The 18,535-nt window shown below is 30.7% G+C and overlaps 1 protein-coding gene and 1 long non-coding RNA gene across 2 annotated transcripts; both read left to right on the plus strand.

Moving 5' to 3' along the window:
• Positions 1 to 5,409: 5,409 nt before the first annotated feature.
• On the plus strand, positions 5,410 to 13,148 carry LOC100812590 (O-fucosyltransferase 10). The gene is made up of 10 exons (XM_014765350.3): positions 5,410 to 6,069; positions 6,731 to 6,815; positions 6,938 to 7,005; positions 7,279 to 7,367; positions 8,425 to 8,622; positions 8,822 to 9,026; positions 9,152 to 9,319; positions 9,639 to 9,806; positions 11,067 to 11,257; positions 12,331 to 13,148. Exons 1-10 carry the CDS (start codon positions 5,680 to 5,682, stop codon positions 12,536 to 12,538), a joined length of 1,770 nt encoding a protein of 589 aa, XP_014620836.1. The 5' UTR covers positions 5,410 to 5,679; the 3' UTR covers positions 12,539 to 13,148.
• Positions 13,149 to 16,193: 3,045 nt separating this feature from the next.
• Positions 16,194 to 17,339, plus strand: LOC102669800 (uncharacterized). Its single transcript, XR_417365.4, has 3 exons — positions 16,194 to 16,451; positions 16,575 to 16,687; positions 16,824 to 17,339. It is a non-coding gene; the product is annotated as an uncharacterized lncRNA (long non-coding RNA).
• Positions 17,340 to 18,535: the final 1,196 nt, after the last annotated feature.

Genomic DNA, 18,535 nt, shown 5'->3' on the forward strand with positions numbered 1-18,535 from the left:
ATATGTAAAAAAAATGCTTAACCTGTTAATCGTCAATCAGAGTATACCTCTTATAATTTTATGGTTGTTTTGCATTTTTAGATCATATAGGTATTTTGTATTTATAAGTGTTTTATTTTTATCGAATTTGATAGAATTGTCTTAGGGTGATGTTCTTGAATTCTTCCACATACAATAATAAGGTGTACTTGATACTCTAACATTCAAGTTAGCACACAAAAATATAATAGATTTGAGTATAGGTTATACAAAGAGTTTGTTTATATAAACTTGATATCTTTTTTTATAAAAATGAAATTGAATGATAAAATCTTAATTTTTCCCATAAGAAAATTTAAATAAAAAATATATAATTTTATTTTATATTTTTTTCTAATAATAGATAACTTTTTTTGATTTTAGGGGATAATTCTATCTTTTTAGTAGAAGATAAAAATTTTCTCTTACCTTAATTATACTTGTTGGATTCTCTAAATTCTGAGTATCCCATCGAATTGATCATTAAGTACAAAGGTTTAACGAGTCCAAATAATACATATTTTAAAATTTGCTGGACAAACAAGCGATCTCACTTTACACTCACAGTGATTCATCAAATGTATAAAAAATCAAATCACAAAGGTCAGTAGGCAAGAAGTTACTCTAGAACATATGCCCCCAGGTTAGTATTGTTAGAAACAAATATATAGATGTATATCCCCTTAAAAATTTATTGATCATATGGTACCAAGTTACTCTAAAAATGATTTTAATTGAACTTCGTCCAAAACGCATAAATGAACCTTTATTCAACACTTTTATAAAAGAACCAACTTCCAAAGTGTTGCATAAACAAGGTTGCATCCAAAGTGTTTTATGAACTATCCAATGTCCAATGCATTGTTTTGCGTTCAATATCTTAAGAAAACTTATACTCTAATTTTTATATTCATCTAAGTTTTCTTCGATCATTTGGTGAGCTCTATATTCAATGCTTTTGAATGCTAAGGTTTAAACTACTCTTATATTCCCGTATGATATTCTCTCTAGTTTGTGAATATGCTATAACATTTGAATTTTAAACATTCAGTGAAAAGCAAGGATTTATGAGTATAAGTACAACCTCTGATCAAAATTAAAAGCTATTTCTCGAGGTTTAGTGCAAGGAAAAGACTCAAGTGGGTATAAACAAAAAAATTATAGAAGCCTTCAGAGAGTATCAAATACTTTTTAGGAAAGAGATGACACTTACTCATTTTCTTTCATTTTGAAAAGTAATTACATGTCAAAAGCAATTACATGTCAAGTTTCACATGCATTAAATGAAGCTCAAAAAGGAAAGAAATTCAAGGACTCTAACACAACGGATATTTCATCTCTCAAGCCTAAAAACGACCTAAAGAGAAGATAAGAAAGAGACCAACGTACATATTGGAGGAAACATTTTCTCAAACTTGATTTCTATCAAAAGCTTTGTAAAATTCACATACACACCGTTCAACCCACTTCTAGTGTTTTGTTTTTTCTTTTTCAAGTATTAATACCTCGAGAGCATGACGATGTAAACTTTAAGCTTGAGAAGATCGACTCTGACCACCTTATGGTTTGACAAGAAATTTGACATTTATTTAGTGTAATTGGAAGATATTTGGAACCTCTTATTTGACATCAAACTCATCTCTCTCCCATTAGATTGATTCATTTTGGAATAAAGTTATCTCTCTAATTATGCTAGTTACTTTTAATTAGCAAACTAACATATATTGGCATTCATTCGGACATTGTTTAGACACTTGGTATTTCACGAATATTAAAATACTTCAACTTTCAAGTGCCTTTGGAAGTAATACAAAAATAAATTTTAATAAAAGATTACCACAATAGTTTTTATCACTCAATTAATAAATATATTTAAAGAATAAAACTATTTAAGAGATCTTAAAGTAATTAATTGAGAACCCTAAATAACTCCATTTCCGTGGAAGCACTCACGGCATAGAATGCGGAAGGAAGGCATAAAGTTCCGCACTTCCACTAGAGAAATTTGTAATATTTTTTAATAAAAATATAATAATGCACACATTACGAAAAAATTGAGATAAAAATAATATTCCTTTTATCTCATAATATTTTAACCTTTGAACTAATATATATTTCTAAAAAATATTAACTACAAAAAATACTATAATAAAGTAAAATCTTTAATAAAAATGTCTTCATTAAAAAAATATAATTCTATGTTATTTAAGATTTCTATAAATAAAAGTATTATAAAAAATAATTAATATTTTAAATTTTAAAATAATACTACTAACAGTCTAAAAGTTTCAAATAAATTAAAAATAAAAAGGAAAGACAGAAAAAGTAATAGTGTAATACTCCTAATGTTCTATGATTATTAATTTATTAGATCAACAGAAACGAGGCAAGGAACTTTGTTGATTGACCAGCTGTTGACTGTTGTTGGAGTGATTAGACATTTGAGTAATCTTCTTGGACCAGCAGAAATGATGCAAAAAGAGATGAATAAAAACAAAATAAGATATAAACGAGGTACAAAAATAAAGTAAATATATTTATAATAAACCCAAAATGAACTGCTGAGATGAGTTTTTGTTTTTGTTTTTTTTCTTTGTTTTTTTGTTGATCAAGTGAACTGCTGAGTTGTGGGCCTGTTGCATAAGATTTCAGTACTTCACTATGGACAACCAATAATTAGTTTACTTTTGCAGTTTTACCTTCTTGTTCGAGGAAAGGAAAAAAAATTATAAAAGAAAAAAAGGAAATAATATATTTTTTAATTGCATAGAAAAAAAGTATATAAAGAGAGAAGTTGTTTTTAAAAATAAAGCATTTACATTTTAAATTTTCTTCATTTCTTTATTTTTTAAATCAAACATAGGGTTAATATATCACATGCTACTCCCTCCTAATAATTAGTAACATTTTATTTTATTTCAATTTTTTATAAATTTAATAAGAGAAATACAAAAAGAATGTATTTCTAAGTGGAAAGATTAAAAAAATATGCAAAATGACTTTTAGAAATAAAGAAATAAAGCTTTTTCTTCTTTTTATTTTTTCAAATTAACAATGAAAAAATGTTATCTAAATTACATAAAAATGAAAAATAAATACAAACATAATTTGTAAGAATTAAAATCTAAAAAAAACTACAAGGAGAATAAAAAGAAAAAATTATAAGAACTAAAAATATATTTAAGCCTTCTTCAATAATATTCTTATTTATTATTATCATATTTAGTTTTTGAAATGTTATAAATTATAATTAGGGATAAATATAATTTCTAATAATTTTTACTCTTCATAATTTTCTGGTTTTCTAAGTGATAATATAACAGGAATTAATTCTTAACTTTTTAAATGCATGAATGAATAAGATATATAAGTATTATAAATTTTTGATAGTGTGTTGAATTTCTATCCATAAAAAAAAAAAAAAAAGTTTGTTGTTTAAGATTTCATTGAGGAGACTGTGATCTGCATCAGCTTGACTTTGCAGGATTACAAGTTACAACAACCGCAAAATCAAGTCAATGTTTTTATTTGGAACGTTCCTACCAATTTTACGCTCCCCATGTTGTTTTCTATGCCCTTCCAGACATGCATAGCACATAATTATCAATCATAATCAAATCTCAGTTAAGTTGTTTTATTGATATTTCGCCTTAACACATGCAAGTTCAATAAAGAGCAAAACCAAATATTACTCATTCTAATTCATTCCATCTAAAACCAAGAGCAGAAAACTAAATGGATTCTGTTATTTAATTATTCCTTGCTTACTGCAGCCATTTTCAAGTGGTCCTATTCTTCGGCAGGGAATACTTCAATCTTGGGCATCAAAGTTTTATTTCTTCCATTGTAAGTTTTGTTTTGTTGTTGATAGATAGATAACTAAAGACCATGCGCCACCAATAATGTTACACTTTTATACTATTCTGTAAGTAATGTTTAGGGAAATGAAATGAATAAAAAATAGTTAAGAATAACTTTTAATAAAGTAAAATAAAAAATAATACTTTCTTTTTTAATAATAAAAAATATTTAATAAGAGATATTGATATTTTTTAATTAATTAATCTACTTAAAATAGTTGATAAAAAGTTTATAAAGTTCTTATGCACAAAAATTACTTGCACATTATTTAAGGTTTAAATATACTTATAAATATATTAATTCTCAGTTTAGTTTTATGAATATTTTTCATTTAATTTTAGTCTAACTTTTTTTAGGCGTGTCTTGTCTTTAATTATAAAGTGTTTTTTAATTCGAGAGATAATTATAACCAGTTAAGTAATAATGTAATACACAAAAAATCACACAATCATTCCCACGTGTATTATAAATTGGTTTAACTATACACTTCCAATCTATTGAACAATATGTCACGGTCATATTAGTCACAAGATTCACTAATTAAACGTGGTAAACAAATGCGTCTATTTAAGACTATGTCTATACTATAATATTAATGATCCACATTTTTTTGGCAGCAAAATAAAGGGAAAATGGGTAATTTTTATTCGTTTTTATTAAAGTGTAAATATGTTCAAAATTCTTATAAATTACTATCAACTTTTGTTTTTAATTGTTGTATTTTTATTTTTTTATTCTTTCATGCGTTTTGTATTTTTTCATATTATTGATACATATTATTCACTGAATTTTTCATTAATTAATTTTTATCATAAAATTTTAATGAAATTTTTTCTTTTAATCTTATTTTTTTATATATAAATTCAAATTCAATATCTTACTTAAATTATCTAAATTTATTTTTTCTTAAACTTATGACAATTTTTTCAACTATGAAATATTTTTCTTGTAATATGATATATTTCATTCTAGGACTACAATTTAAATCTTAATCAATCATTTGATTATTAAACACAAGTCATTATAATTTTTATATAAATGATTCTCAACACAACAATCATATGTTAGTTTTAATTCTAATCTCTTTCTGGACAAATATTACATGACTTAAAAATCAAATAAATTTTTGACAAAATTAAACGTTGATTGTCATAAAGAAAAGTTGATTGTCACGTATGATAGTGTGTCACGTTCTTATTGAACATGAAAATGACGTCTAAGTATCTGTTATAACATTTTTCAATTCATAGTCTTATTACAACTTAATACATGATCGTCAATGTTTTATTGTGACATGTTTAAATTTGGATTTAGAATCACCTTTATAGGATTTGATATAATTAAATGGTTAAATTTGTAAATAAATTTAAGGAAGATTAAAATTAAAATTAAAAATAAATAAGAAAACCAAAAATATAATTTAGACTAAATCTTTTTGGAAAACTAAAACATATTTTATTATTAATTTTCTAAATATAGCTAACTAGATTCTATTTCTCGGAATAGCAGCTGGCGAATTTTTACACTACAGCACGCCTCAGTAGTACTAGTCCCGTTAATTTCCCATCCTCACTTTCCTCAACCCACTGTCCCTCTCATCCTCTCTGCACCAAAGCAACTCACCGTAATACTACTCTCAAGTGCGCTCTCTATCTCCACTAAACAAAACAAAAAACTCTGAACAAAAACCTCCACAATTCACACACTCCCTGACACACTACACTAAACACAGTAAAACACATCATTTTTCACCTCCATCAAGTCATTCTCTCTCTCTCTTTTTAGAGAGATAATCTCGTCATGAAATCCAAAACTGGCGGAAACGGTCTCACTCTCACTCTCACAAACGAGACCGTCGGCGTGGGCGGCGGCGGGTGCGGGAGCAGCAGCTCTCCGAGTCCGCCGCCGTCGCCGCATCGGCACTCGGGAGGTCCGCGGTGCCGGAGGCGGGTGCGGCCAGCGAAGGACTTGGCCGAGAGCCGGCGGCTGGTGGCCGGAATCATGGCGCGGCGGAGCCTCCGATACTTCTTCCTGCTGCCGCTGGTGTACATCTCGGGGCTGCTGATGTGCGTGGGGCCCTTCTCCGGCCTCATTGGCCACACTCCTCTTCCCGGCTCCCGCTACCGCAGCCACGAGATCTTCCACAACCTCTGGCACGATATCGAGGCCGATAATTCCTCTGCTAGCGAGGTGCGTAACTGAACCGAACCAGCGTAATGCATCATAATCATAAACCATGTGCTCAAAATATATTTTTCTTTTCCTTAAGTTTTAGTTCACTTATTTTATTATTAAACTATGAGGTGTAAGACTCTGCGTTCACCACGAGGATGTATTTAGCCGGAGAACCGTGTTTGATTCCCACCGTTTGGAAAATTCACTCACTTGGATCAGCGGTAGTCATGTATAGCAAGCGAGATTAGTATCTGATTGTGGGGACACCTGTGGTCTTTGGACAACAAAAAAAAAGACTTAGAGAATGAAATGAACCAACTGTTAAAGAAAGGGAGTAGTCTAGCACAACTTGCTGAACTCCGTGAATTGTCCACATTTAGTGTCTAACCTTCTCCGACAACAGAGATCCACTCTCTCGTTGTTCTTGATTCAAAGAGTGTCTAACATTTAGTATCCGATAGGGTCTCGACTCGGACCTTAAAACTCACATTTAATGTCCGATCATGTCTCGTATAAATTTGTCTCTCAAGGATGATAACTTGACAATGTCTGGAACAAAATTGTTTCCAAAGGAAGATATCGGAAAGAAACGAAAAAGTAATTAGCTAAGGGAATCATGTAGAGAGATTATTTTTATTTTATTTTATTTTAATTTTCAATTTTTGTCTTTTTGCAGTTGGCTTCTGTGTGGAAGTATAAAAGGAAGTTGAGGGAGCAGAAGCCATGTCCGAATTTGACGGCATTGCATCGCGAACATTTTGGTTAGCGCTTAGTTACATTACTTAGTAGTAATCGATATTAGCTAACAATAATTGCTAATGTGGAGTTTGGTGTAAAAGTAAGGTTTGTGTGACATTAATTCGGTGGTTTCTCTTAATTTCAGTGTCACCTGGACTGAATGGGTTTTTGATTGTGGAGGCCAATGGGGGTCTTAACCAGCAACGCTCTGCGGTGAGGCAAAAAGCTTCCCTTTCCCTGTTGTTATGCAATTTTGTTTTTGTTTGAAAATAAATCTTTAATTACTAATTTAGTCCCTATACTTGCACAATCTTTGAGTTTTAGTTCTTACACATACATTTTCTAATCCATTTTAGTCGTTACCATCTAAAATTAGTTCTTGGAGTAAAAACTAAAATGTAAAGATTGTGCATGTATAGGGACCAAATGAGTAATTAAACTGAAAATAAATCATTTTTTTTATCATTGTGTTTCTTGAATTGTTAGATTTGCAATGCTGTGGCTGTGGCTGGACTCCTGAATGCAATACTAGTTATACCTCAGTTTGAGTTTCACAATGTGTGGAAAGATCCAAGGTGACCGATTTACTTATATTATCTTTAGCTTTGAACCTTAGAATATAGGTTTTAACCAAGGTTTAAATTCTGGTTGTAGTTGCGGTTGCAGCCTGCAATTACAGGCTGATCTGCTGTTATGGCAGCTGCTGCAACCAAGATGTTTCAGCTGCATCACTTGATGTGGTCTGTGATTTCAAATCCTAGTCTTAAAATTCATGCTTGAGAAATTTTGGACCCAGACATGGGTTAATTTGATTTCCTTGTTTGGCTTAGTAATGGTCAATGTGTTACTGAATTCCACAACTAAATAGCATGTGACTTATGGGAAAGAGGAATATGTTTGTCCCTTAATTTATGTGTGTGATTTACATTCGTGTTTACAAAAATAAAAACACACATCTCCTGATGCATTTTTATGAGGTAAATTGTGTCTCAACGCAAGTCGAATGACTGTTTACAACATTTCAAATTTTAGGTTGTTTCCTTTATATGAGACAACTCATTCGATATAGCAAAATGAAAAGTACAGCTTTATTTCATAGATTTAATCATCTAAAGAAACTTTCTGATTCTTATGTTAGTAGTTACTACTATGTAAACTTTCATACCTGCTTTTGTAGTTCATTAATTATTTAATTAAGCATGTTTGTATAAGTCATTCAATTTAATCATGTTCCCATAAACAGTTCCATATTAACATTGCTTTCTATGCTACAAATACCAAACCTATTACACAGCCCATACAACCTAGGACGAGAAGCAAATCTTCCTGTAATATAATTTGTTGAGCCACATTATTAGTACTTGTAACATTTTTGTTATGTCTTTACCTTTGTGATAATGATTGGTCAAGCAATAGTAAATAAAATTTTGTAACCATCAATTAGGGATGAAATTAAAGTAGTTCTCTTTGGGTGTGCATGTTTTCCTAGAAAAACAGCCTATTCAAAAGTTACTAATTAAATTGGTTTTCCAACAATATGGAATGCAATGAACATTATTACGACTCGTCTTAAACTTTCCTTATTTATTTCTACAATTACTTCTATTTAAAATAATATTATTTCTCTTACAGTGAATTTGGGGATATATATGATGAAGATCATTTTATATCTGCACTTGATGGTTATGTGAAGGTGGTCAAAGAACTTCCTGAGGCACTAATGGAGCGGCATAATTACAATATGACTAATATCACTAACATCAGAGTTCAAGCTTGGGCTCCTGTCAGTTATTACCTTGGAGTTGTTTCTCCTATCTTGCAAAAGGAAGGGTAGGTATTGGGTCACTTTCTCCTATCTTTTGTTCATCCTTTTGATATTTTTTGAAATTAAAAAAAATGTTGGTTTTTTCCCTTCATAAAAAAGTTTTAGGTGAAACTGAACTCTGAAGTGAGTTCAAATTGGGCATTTGACACAATTTGATTTTTTATTTGAACAATTTGATGTAAAGAATTTTATTTTCTTATGCAGGGTAATTCGAATAGCTCCATTTGCCAATCGTCTGGCAATGAGTGTCCCTCCACATATTCAATTTCTAAGATGTCTTACTAATTATAAAGCATTGAGGTTTTCTTCTTCAATATCTGCACTAGGCAAGAAATTAGTTTACCAAATGATTGAGAAGAGCTCAAGGACAGATGGAAAATACATTGCTGTGCATCTTCGTTTTGAGGAGGTACTGATGCTCATTCAATTATGTTAGAACTGGTACTTAGTGTCAATATATGAGATTGTGTGGTGAAAGGGTACATGATTGAATCAGCTTTATCTAATGATGGGCTAAATCTTCTCAACATGTAGGATATGGTAGCATTCTCTTGTTGTGTATATGATGGAGGAAAGGCAGAAAAGTTGGAAATGGATTCAGTTCGAGAAAAAGGGTGGAGGGGAAAATTTAAAAGAAAAGACCGTATCATTTTGCCTGACCTCAATCGGGTTGATGGAAAATGCCCACTAACCCCTCTAGAGGTACATAATTTTACTTTATAATGCTGATCAAATCTTAAATTATGTTTTTTTCTCCTTAATTTATATCTGACCAGTCTCAAATTCTCATGTTATTGACTTCTGAATGAGATGCCATCAATATTTTTCTTAGTACCTGATCCTGATACTAGATTTTGGCCTCACTATTTGTACATGCTTTTATTTTAATTAATTTTAGTAAAAGAATGGTATAATGAGATGAAAATCAATCTATGTATGCAATTTGATATTGTGTGAAAGCTGATATTAAATGGAAGATACTGATGTTAGTTGCATATTGTTTTCCTTAACTACTACGTAGGTTGGTATGATGCTGCGTGGCATGGGATTTGATAACAATACTTCAATATACTTAGCTTCTGGGAAAATATATCATGCAGAGAGATATTTGGCTCCTTTGATAAAGATGTTCCCCAATCTTTATACAAAGGAGTCTCTTGCAACATCAGATGAGCTTGCTCCTTTCATGGTAAAGATCCTCACTGGTTGGAAAACTAGAACAATAACAAATGTCATGATTCATTCTATGAAACTGGATGGCTTCAAAGCTCTCCACCTTCTGTTTTTTTTCTTCTCATAGCAGCCTGTAGACTGAAGCATGTTAACTTGATTCTTGTAGACCTGTCTTGTTTTTAGCACTGCTGCAGCACCGATTTCTTTTCATTTCATGCAGCAATATTTCTAAATTTTTTTAATCCTTGCAGTGATTAAATACACACACACACACATGTTTAAGAAGTTAATAGAAAAAATATAATTGGCATCTGATATATAGATGTATCATCTATATGACCATGCAAGGAAATTGTATGACTAATTAATTGGACTCAGTGGCAGAGTTGTAACAAGAACCACGACAAAGGTAATAGTCTTATCTCACTAGGTGAAATATAATCAGCTACATGAATCACACAAACACCATTGGACTCGTTTAAAAACCAAATTCTTATCAATATTATTTACATGAAATCCTTCTTGATCTCCCTCTACCTCTTTTTCACAAAGCTAAAAATCATGCGATCTATTCTTATCACTGGTGCCTCCAGTTACCTTTGCACATGTTCAAGCCACCTCAATTGATTATCTATCATCTTTTCCTCAATAGGTGTCATAGCAATATCTTCTCATATACATCATTTTGTATCTTGTTCTTATGTGACCGCACATTCTTCTTAATATATTCATTTATGCTACTCCCATTTTTTCTCTTGTCTATTTAAAGCTCATTATTCACCACATAGTATAGTTGGTCGTATAGAAGTACAATAAAACTTCACTATGAGCTTAGAAACCTGTAAGTTGTAACAACCATTCACTAAAATTCTCAAATGTAAGTTCTTCGGTTTGAAAAAATGATCAGCAGTTTAGTTTAGACTTCAATTGCTGCACTCTTTTTTTATGGTTTTATAGTTTATGCACCGACCTCAAGAATGCACGTGATGATAAAGGATGTAACTGGATTTCAATTCCAAAAACATAAAGGATGTAATTGGCTTTATATTGTGGTTCTTTATCCATTCGTTATTCTCGTAGTTTGTCTTGATGATTGGTTGTAACTTGTAAGTATGTCTATGCTGCAACTTTTCTGAGATTAAAAATACAAAAAAAGAAAAACTAAAAATATCTTATGTACAAGTTTAATTCAAGTATACTCTTTCATAGAGTGTATGCTGTAGTATTTGTGGGGAGTTTCCAATATGCTCTAATGCTTAGTTTCATATTTTTCTAGGGCTATTCCTCCCAATTGGCTGCACTGGACTATACAGTATGCTTGTCTAGTGAGGTTTTTGTAACAACTCAGGGTGGTAACTTCCCCCATTTTTTGATGGGCCATAGGAGATTCCTCTATGATGGCCATGCCAAGACAATTATCCCAGATAAGCGCAAGCTTGTTGTTCTTTTGGATGACGTGAGTATTAGGTATATTCTCTCTCTTTCATCCTCCATTTATAGCTACTATATACTCCATTAAAACATTTCAAACGATTTTGGGGAATATTTAATTTGGTTCCATGTATCATATGTTGTCTTGATATAAAAATAAAAATCAAGTAGTGATACTGATAATAGTTACTTTTGTGGGATTTACATAGTAGGTACAGCCTGTTCTACAAAATAATGTGTTAACTGATTGGAGTTTCCCCTGGACTTGAATGTGAATCTTATGATTTATATAAAATAAAACTGGAAGGCTGGCAATTTGTTACTAAATCCTAATTTGTACCTTCTTTTAATCAAAACAGTTTATGCATTTTTGGTTTAAAATTATTTTGGAGAAATAATTGCTTATTTTTTTAACATTTTAAGAGCTTTTGATTAAGAAAAGCTACTAGTTTCCAGAAATAATCCATTCCCAAAGCATTGTATGGTTTGAAATTGATATTTTCAACACTTGAATTTTGGTGAACTCTGAAGAGTATTGATTTCTGTATGACATTTTGTTGCTAGAGCACTAATTGTAGTCACTCAGATACTAATCTACTGCTGAATATGAACTATAATCCTGTAATGCCTCATTGCCACAGGAAAGGAAATTACATGATACTGATAGTGAAAAACATTAGTTGGTCCTTAGAAAACTTTTCTAAGCTGAAGTCATAGATGGAAGGGATTATAGACTTTTGCCTATCAATCATAAAAACGGTGCCTTTTAACTTGAGGGCTACCAGGTTTTGTGTTGTGGTATGGTATATATAGTGCATTTCCAGTAGTTTTTAATTACTAGTAAATTCTGATTTGCTAGAACTGTTCACTAGTGCCATGTGTTGCAGTTTATTTTTTACCATTGTTTTGTAGGATTACTTTATAATTACTAATTGTTGATTTTTGTTTGGCTTGAATCAAACTGCCAATAAGTCTCTTACTGTAGTTGTCCATCATTGTCTGAATGTTACATTTTATGTATAGCTAATAGTTGTCATATTAATGACTGAGCCTTTGCAATCACTGGAAAACACTAGATGATGGAAAATATTTGTGCATTGGTTTTGCAGTTGGAGAGCTTTCAAGGATCAGATGGAAGACATGCTCGGTGAAAGTGACCGCAAAGGAATCATGGTACCTAGAGTTAGAAAAATAAACAGAAAAACTTCTGTCTACACATACCCCTTACCAGAATGCAGGTGCCTACAACAGTCTCTTGCCAATCAAATTGACCACAATCTTGTCATTCTGGATAATTACAACGGAACAAAAGCTTAAATGGAAGATATGTTTCATTTGTTCCAACATCTCTGTGCGGTCATCAGATTTATATCATTACCAATTCCATGGCATGGTGCTTCAACTTCCTATTCTGCGGCCTTTTGAAGTTGCTTTCTTGTTTGGCAAGGTGTGGCGATTCCTGTTATGATAACAGAAGAGATTTCTACTCTATGATTGGCTGCTGCAACTCTATGAAGATTTTTTATGCATATTACTTGTTTTACATAGTGGGACAGTTTCTAGCCTCTAATTTAAAGGTTGGATAACTCTGCACCAACGCGTTCTACCAAGGGGGATATAGGAAAACTCAAAAGAGTCAGTTTTTTTTTTTCCTATTTCTGATAAATGTTTTTTGAGCTGACATTACGATTTACATTTTTGTTTCTTGTATAAAATTCCCAGGCTTGGAAAAGGATTGTAATCTGTTTGGTCAGTATTTTTTTTTTTTTTTGATCCAGTGTCAGGGAGAGATCTTGTTGGTCCGTTGGATGAGTGGCTGTGTTTTTCCTCCCTTCCACATTTTCAAAAATGTAATTTGATGTCTTCTGTATATTCTTTTGTTTTCTATCATTAACATAATCTGAGCTCTTAATGATCCTTGGAAAAACCAGGTTATGAAGATATGAAATGAGTTTGGAATGCCAGGACCACGACCGAACTTCTTTACTCGTAATGCAGTGTAAATTTTAGGAATGAATATAGTTTAGCATAGGAAAGAACTAGTGAACTCCAATGTGAGTTGGTTTTTAGTTTTTAATTTTTTGTTAATTGACTCAGCCTAAGGTCCTATACAGAAGTAATTACTTAGAGCTAAACGTAGGAGATGGAACTCTCATAACAGCACGCAAAATTTGGGTACATTGCACCAATCTGGGTAGCTATTTCCAATGACATAGTGAAGCATCCTCACAGTGCACTGAAACAAGGTCACCCTGAAATTTTGTGAAAGTGGCTATTCAGTTTTAGAAAGTACCTTGAAATTGTTACAGGAAGAGACAAAGTGTTGAACTCTACCGGCTTTCATAAAGCAATGAGCAAATATTCAATGTGGTCACATTGATTAAGAAATATTTGTGTAGTTAAGTTTCTACTTTGATTCAGGTCCGATTCCAAGAGCAATTAGGACATTGGATCTAATATTCTCCAATTCTGACTAGTACCTATTGCCTTTGTAAATTCCCAACATAGCTCCTGCACAGTTCAAGGCCAAATATGTTCATTGAAAATTTGCAATTATGCTACCAATTGTTAGGAACAAATATTTAGAAATTATCATCTATCTAGGTAGAATCACATGAGCAATGGGATCTCTCTTCACCTTCCATTTCTTGAACTGTTTTAAGGATGTTTTCAGTGCTCTTCCCATCACTGGATCAAATAGAAAACACAAGTTATTTCCAATAGATATTCAACATTTTTCCCCTTTCAACATCTCAACAATTATGGAGTGAAAAATTAAAAATATTCATAAAAAGTTTTGAAGGTAATATATTTTTTCACACATTTTGAGTTCAGTAGTAAAAGATGTTTGCTCAATACACATCTAGAATTTCATATTTCTAAAAAAAAATCACAAAATGCAGAGCAGAAAGTAAAAAATTACAAAAACCCAGATTGAATCAGAACCAGAAAAAGCGAGAATAAAAATTGTAGACTATTGATGTATCTGTTCTGCATTTGAGAAGAAAACCTGTTAACACCAGTATAGCTATACCATAGCCTCCTATTATGAAGTCAGGCAGCAGCTTCCATAAAAATACAATTTCTATCTTGATGAAAGAAATAACATATGGTAAAGGAGCCAAAGATTATTCACACACTAATTTCACTGCCAAAGCGCCCTATGTAAGACTTTCTGAACGTATATGATAATACCTATTAAGATGGATCTTACATGAAGTGAACATCAAGTTCACTGCCAAAAATCAAATGGTACGAGGGAACTCAAGTTTCATCACCAAAAGGCACTCTACATATGGATAAAGTAGTCTCTATTATGTATTGCGAATATCAATGATTAAACTCAGATAATTTTACACCAGCTAATCCATGCATTTAATGACAATTAAATTATGAATTTGAAGTTAACAAAATAACTCTATAATTTTTTTTTTAATTTTACAAGTTCTAAGATAACATTTCTTGCCTAGTAAAATTTAAATGAAAAGAAGAAGTCGAAATTCCTAAAACTAGTTTATTTAGAAGCTCTTTTTTTTTTCGAAATATTCTTCACAATTTTTTTTTCTAAAAAAATCCTTTTCTTTAATTTCTGTTTGGTTCAAATTTTTTCTTTAGAGAAAAAAGAAAACTCAAAATAATTTGGTGAACACAACCTTTGACTTCTCACATTTTGGCCATTTGACTAATTTAGTTCATAGATAAAATATTTTGTATATTTTTACAACATTTGTTAATTCCATTTCTGTTGTTTTAATGATAATTGCACTTTTATTTATTGAATTATATAAAATTATTTATTAGTTAAATTAATATGATAATTTAAATATATAAATAATTTATCATCTTAAATATTGCACCCCTTTAATATTTATTAAATCAATTAAATAAATAAATATTTAATAATAAATTATAAAAAATATATAATTTAAACAATAAATAACTACTAAAAATATTTAATAAATATCTTAATTGGATGGGATAATCCAAACTATAACTTGAATTCATTCTCAAAATACATCAAGTTTGATTTCTTACCATCAAACTTGTCAAAAGTCCCTTGGAATAGATTGAGTCAAAACACATCATGAACACCTATTAGAAAAAGATTTCTTAGATTCAAACTTGTCAAAAATTTCTTGAAGAAGATTAAGTCAGAACAGATCATGAACACCTATTAAGAAAAAGAGACTAGAGAGTGAAATTTAGTTTTCTTTCACTCGGTTGAGACAAAAATAAGGAGGAAAATAACAAAATATTTTGCTTAAAAAATATTTTTATCTAATAATGTAATTCAGTTGACAATACACACTTCTTGGATAGAGAAATATGGGTTCAATTATAAAAAAATACATGAATAATTAATCCACATGACCAAAACTTGAGAAGACAAAAGGCTTTCTAAAAAGAAATTGTAATATCAAAATAGTGATTTATTTTTATGTGAGAAAATTATTGTAATATCATTTTATAATCATTTTAAGTAATTTTTCCTAAGTTCTTTTTAAAAAGTTATATATTTTTAAATTAAAATAATAGTGTTAATATTAATATATCGCCAATGGTCATACTTTAAGAGACAAAATATATACTACATTTTGTTTTCTATAAATGAAATAAGTCAAATGAAAGATATGTTTGGTTTAAAGTTTAGAAGAGTTTTGGTGCATTTCAATTCAAAATTACTATTCTAATTCAGGAAACGAATAAAAAATCCTTGAACCAAAAGTAAAGTAATTTTGAATTTTCCAAATTTCAATCCAAATGCGCACTTATAAATTTGGATGAAAGTGGAGAAAAAAGAATTCAATAATTCTAATTTGAAATTTTTTTATTAGAGGGAATGTTTGAAAAAAAAAAGGACAAAATTCACCAAATCATAAAAATAAATGGACAAAACACACATGTAAAAAGAAAAAAAAAAAGGACAAAAGACGCAGTTAAGATAGATCAAAATCACTTTTAGTTTTTACTTTTTTAGCGTGCACGAGAATTATTAGAAGGGGCAAGCAAGAATTATTTTCTTTTCACAAAGAAAGGAGAAAAAGTACTCACACTCACTTTATCAGAAGATCAGTGTTCCAAACACCGTTGTTACTTGTGCCCTCGTAAACCCTCGTGCTCATTTCATCAATTGCCACATTTATTCAAAGTTCAAACTCTAGGCAAAGTTCTTCGCAGTGAAGAGGAACCTAAGCAGAAGATTCAAGATCTGTAATGTTTCCTGTGAGAGGTGCTGTGGATTCTTTTTTTATTTATTTATTTAATTTTCTTTGGTTAGGTTCTTTTGATAACCTGTCTAAGCTTTGTTTGCTCTTCCTAAATCCTTAAGCCAACTTTTCAACACATTTTTTAGAGCCAAAGTTATAGATCTGATCTCATGGGAACAGTTGAAGAGACAACAACATGTATTTTCTTTTCAGTCTTTGCGTGAACCTTTCAGCAACTGTGATTTCCTTGATTAATCAGGTTTTGTGTTTTCCACTCCCCTGCCTCTTCGTTAAAATCCTTTTATTGAAAGATATGGTTATTTAATTTATGAATGTCGTTTTGTTTATTTTCTTTTTCCGTTCACTTTCACTCCATTATTCAATTGTTGATAAAGGTATGGCAATGGACCGTGATTGCCATGTAAAGGAAGAGGCCGTGCATGACCGCATTTGCGCCCAGGAACAAAAGATGAGTTTTTCATTCTCAAGCGCAAATAACAACTAAGAAGTCCTTTCTTCTTTGTTTTTTTGTTTTTGTTTTTCTTTTACCTTAATATGAAAAAAATCCAAAATAGGATGTTCTAAAGTATGATATTTTTTTATCTTTTGTAGGATCCGGATGGTTACAGGATATAGACTCTCATATATGTTAATTATCTTTATATGATTTTTTTTTAGATTATGTAAGATTTTGCCTTAGAAATTGTTGAAAAGATGGAAGACGAACAACATGAAATGAAGTGAATAAGTTTAATGCTTGTTTCATACTCTCAAGAGTTGTTGAAAAGATGGAAGGCGAATAACATGAAATGAGGTTAACAAGTTCACTTCTTGCTTCATAATGATACACTTCACATTTGTTTCTTCTATCGTAGTTTTATATCACAGTTAATCAAACTCGTTGCATGGTTTCTTCTGCTTGCTTAGACTCTTTGATCATCTGCTCAGTCGTTTTTGCATTTTTATCAGAAGGATTACACTTATTTTTAGCATAAAAGAGAAGTGAAGTGCCTTTCTAGTAAGCTTAATTTGAATCTTGTTTTCATGGCTAATGTAACGTTTAAACATTAAAAGTTCCCTTCCCCTTTCAGTGCACTTTTGACTCTCTTTTTTTCCTCTATCCAATTAGTTCTACCTTTCTCTATTTAAATGGTAGTAATATGTGCCATTTCTCCTTTGACAAGGTGTGGCTTTCTCGTTTACCAAGGTTTTGTATGCATATTACTTATTTTACAAAGGTTGAACAACACTGCTCCAACGTGGTCTACCAAAGGATATAGCAATAATCAGAGTCATAGTAGTTTCTCTTTTTTTGTCAATCTTTCTGATCAATATTTTTTGAGCTGGCATTACGATTTATATTTTTGTTTCTGGTATAAAATTCTTAGGCTTAAAAAATTATTGTAATCTGTTGTGTCAGTGAGTGTTTTTATTTTGATCCAGTGTCAGGGAGAGGTCCTTTGGACGAGTGGCTATGATTTTCCTCCTTTCCACATTTTCAGAAATTTAATTTAGTGTCGTCTGTGGTTTTTTCTTTTATATCATTAACATAATCTGAGCTCTTAATGATCCTTGGAATAACAGGTTATGAAGAAGATATGAAATGAGTTTGGAATGCCAGGACTATAACTGAATTTCTTCACTCGTAATGGGGTAGGAAGAAAACATAGTTAAAATTATAGGCATGAAAATGGTTTCAGTATAGGAAAAGACTAGTGAACTCCAACGTGAATTGGTTTTTTGTTTGGCTTAATTACAAATTTATCATCCAATTTCATGATTTTGTAAATTTTACTGTCCAACTTTTCTTTTTTTAAATTTTATCACTCAATTTTCATTTTTTTTATAGATTTTATCATTCAATTTTCTTTTACAATTTTACAATCTAACTTTTATCATTTTGTAAAATTTATCTTTCAACTTTTTGATTATTGTGCATTTTGTCATTACATTGATAACAAAATGATATTATTTTTTATTTTCTTTAACTTTTTTTTATATCATACGGGGTAAAATGTGCAAAAAAAAATGTAAAGTTGATTGGTAAAATGCAAAAGAAAAAAGTTAGACATAAAATTTATAAAATTATGAAAATTGAATAATAAAA

The sequence above is a fragment of the Glycine max genome, chromosome 13 (genome assembly GCF_000004515.6).
Source record: "Glycine max cultivar Williams 82 chromosome 13, Glycine_max_v4.0, whole genome shotgun sequence".
Lineage (NCBI taxonomy): Eukaryota > Viridiplantae > Streptophyta > Magnoliopsida > Fabales > Fabaceae > Glycine > Glycine max.

Bases quoted from the DNA above. Each gene is read 5' to 3' on its own strand.
- LOC100812590 (XM_014765350.3), top strand. From the start codon at position 5,680: ATGAAATCCAAAACTGGCGGAAACGGTCTCACTCTCACTCTCACAAAC. The intron at 6,070-6,730 runs GTGCGTAACTGA...GTCTTTTTGCAG, and splicing joins ATAATTCCTCTGCTAGCGAG to TTGGCTTCTGTGTGGAAGTA. The intron at 8,623-8,821 runs GTAGGTATTGGG...TTTCTTATGCAG, and splicing joins CCTATCTTGCAAAAGGAAGG to GGTAATTCGAATAGCTCCAT.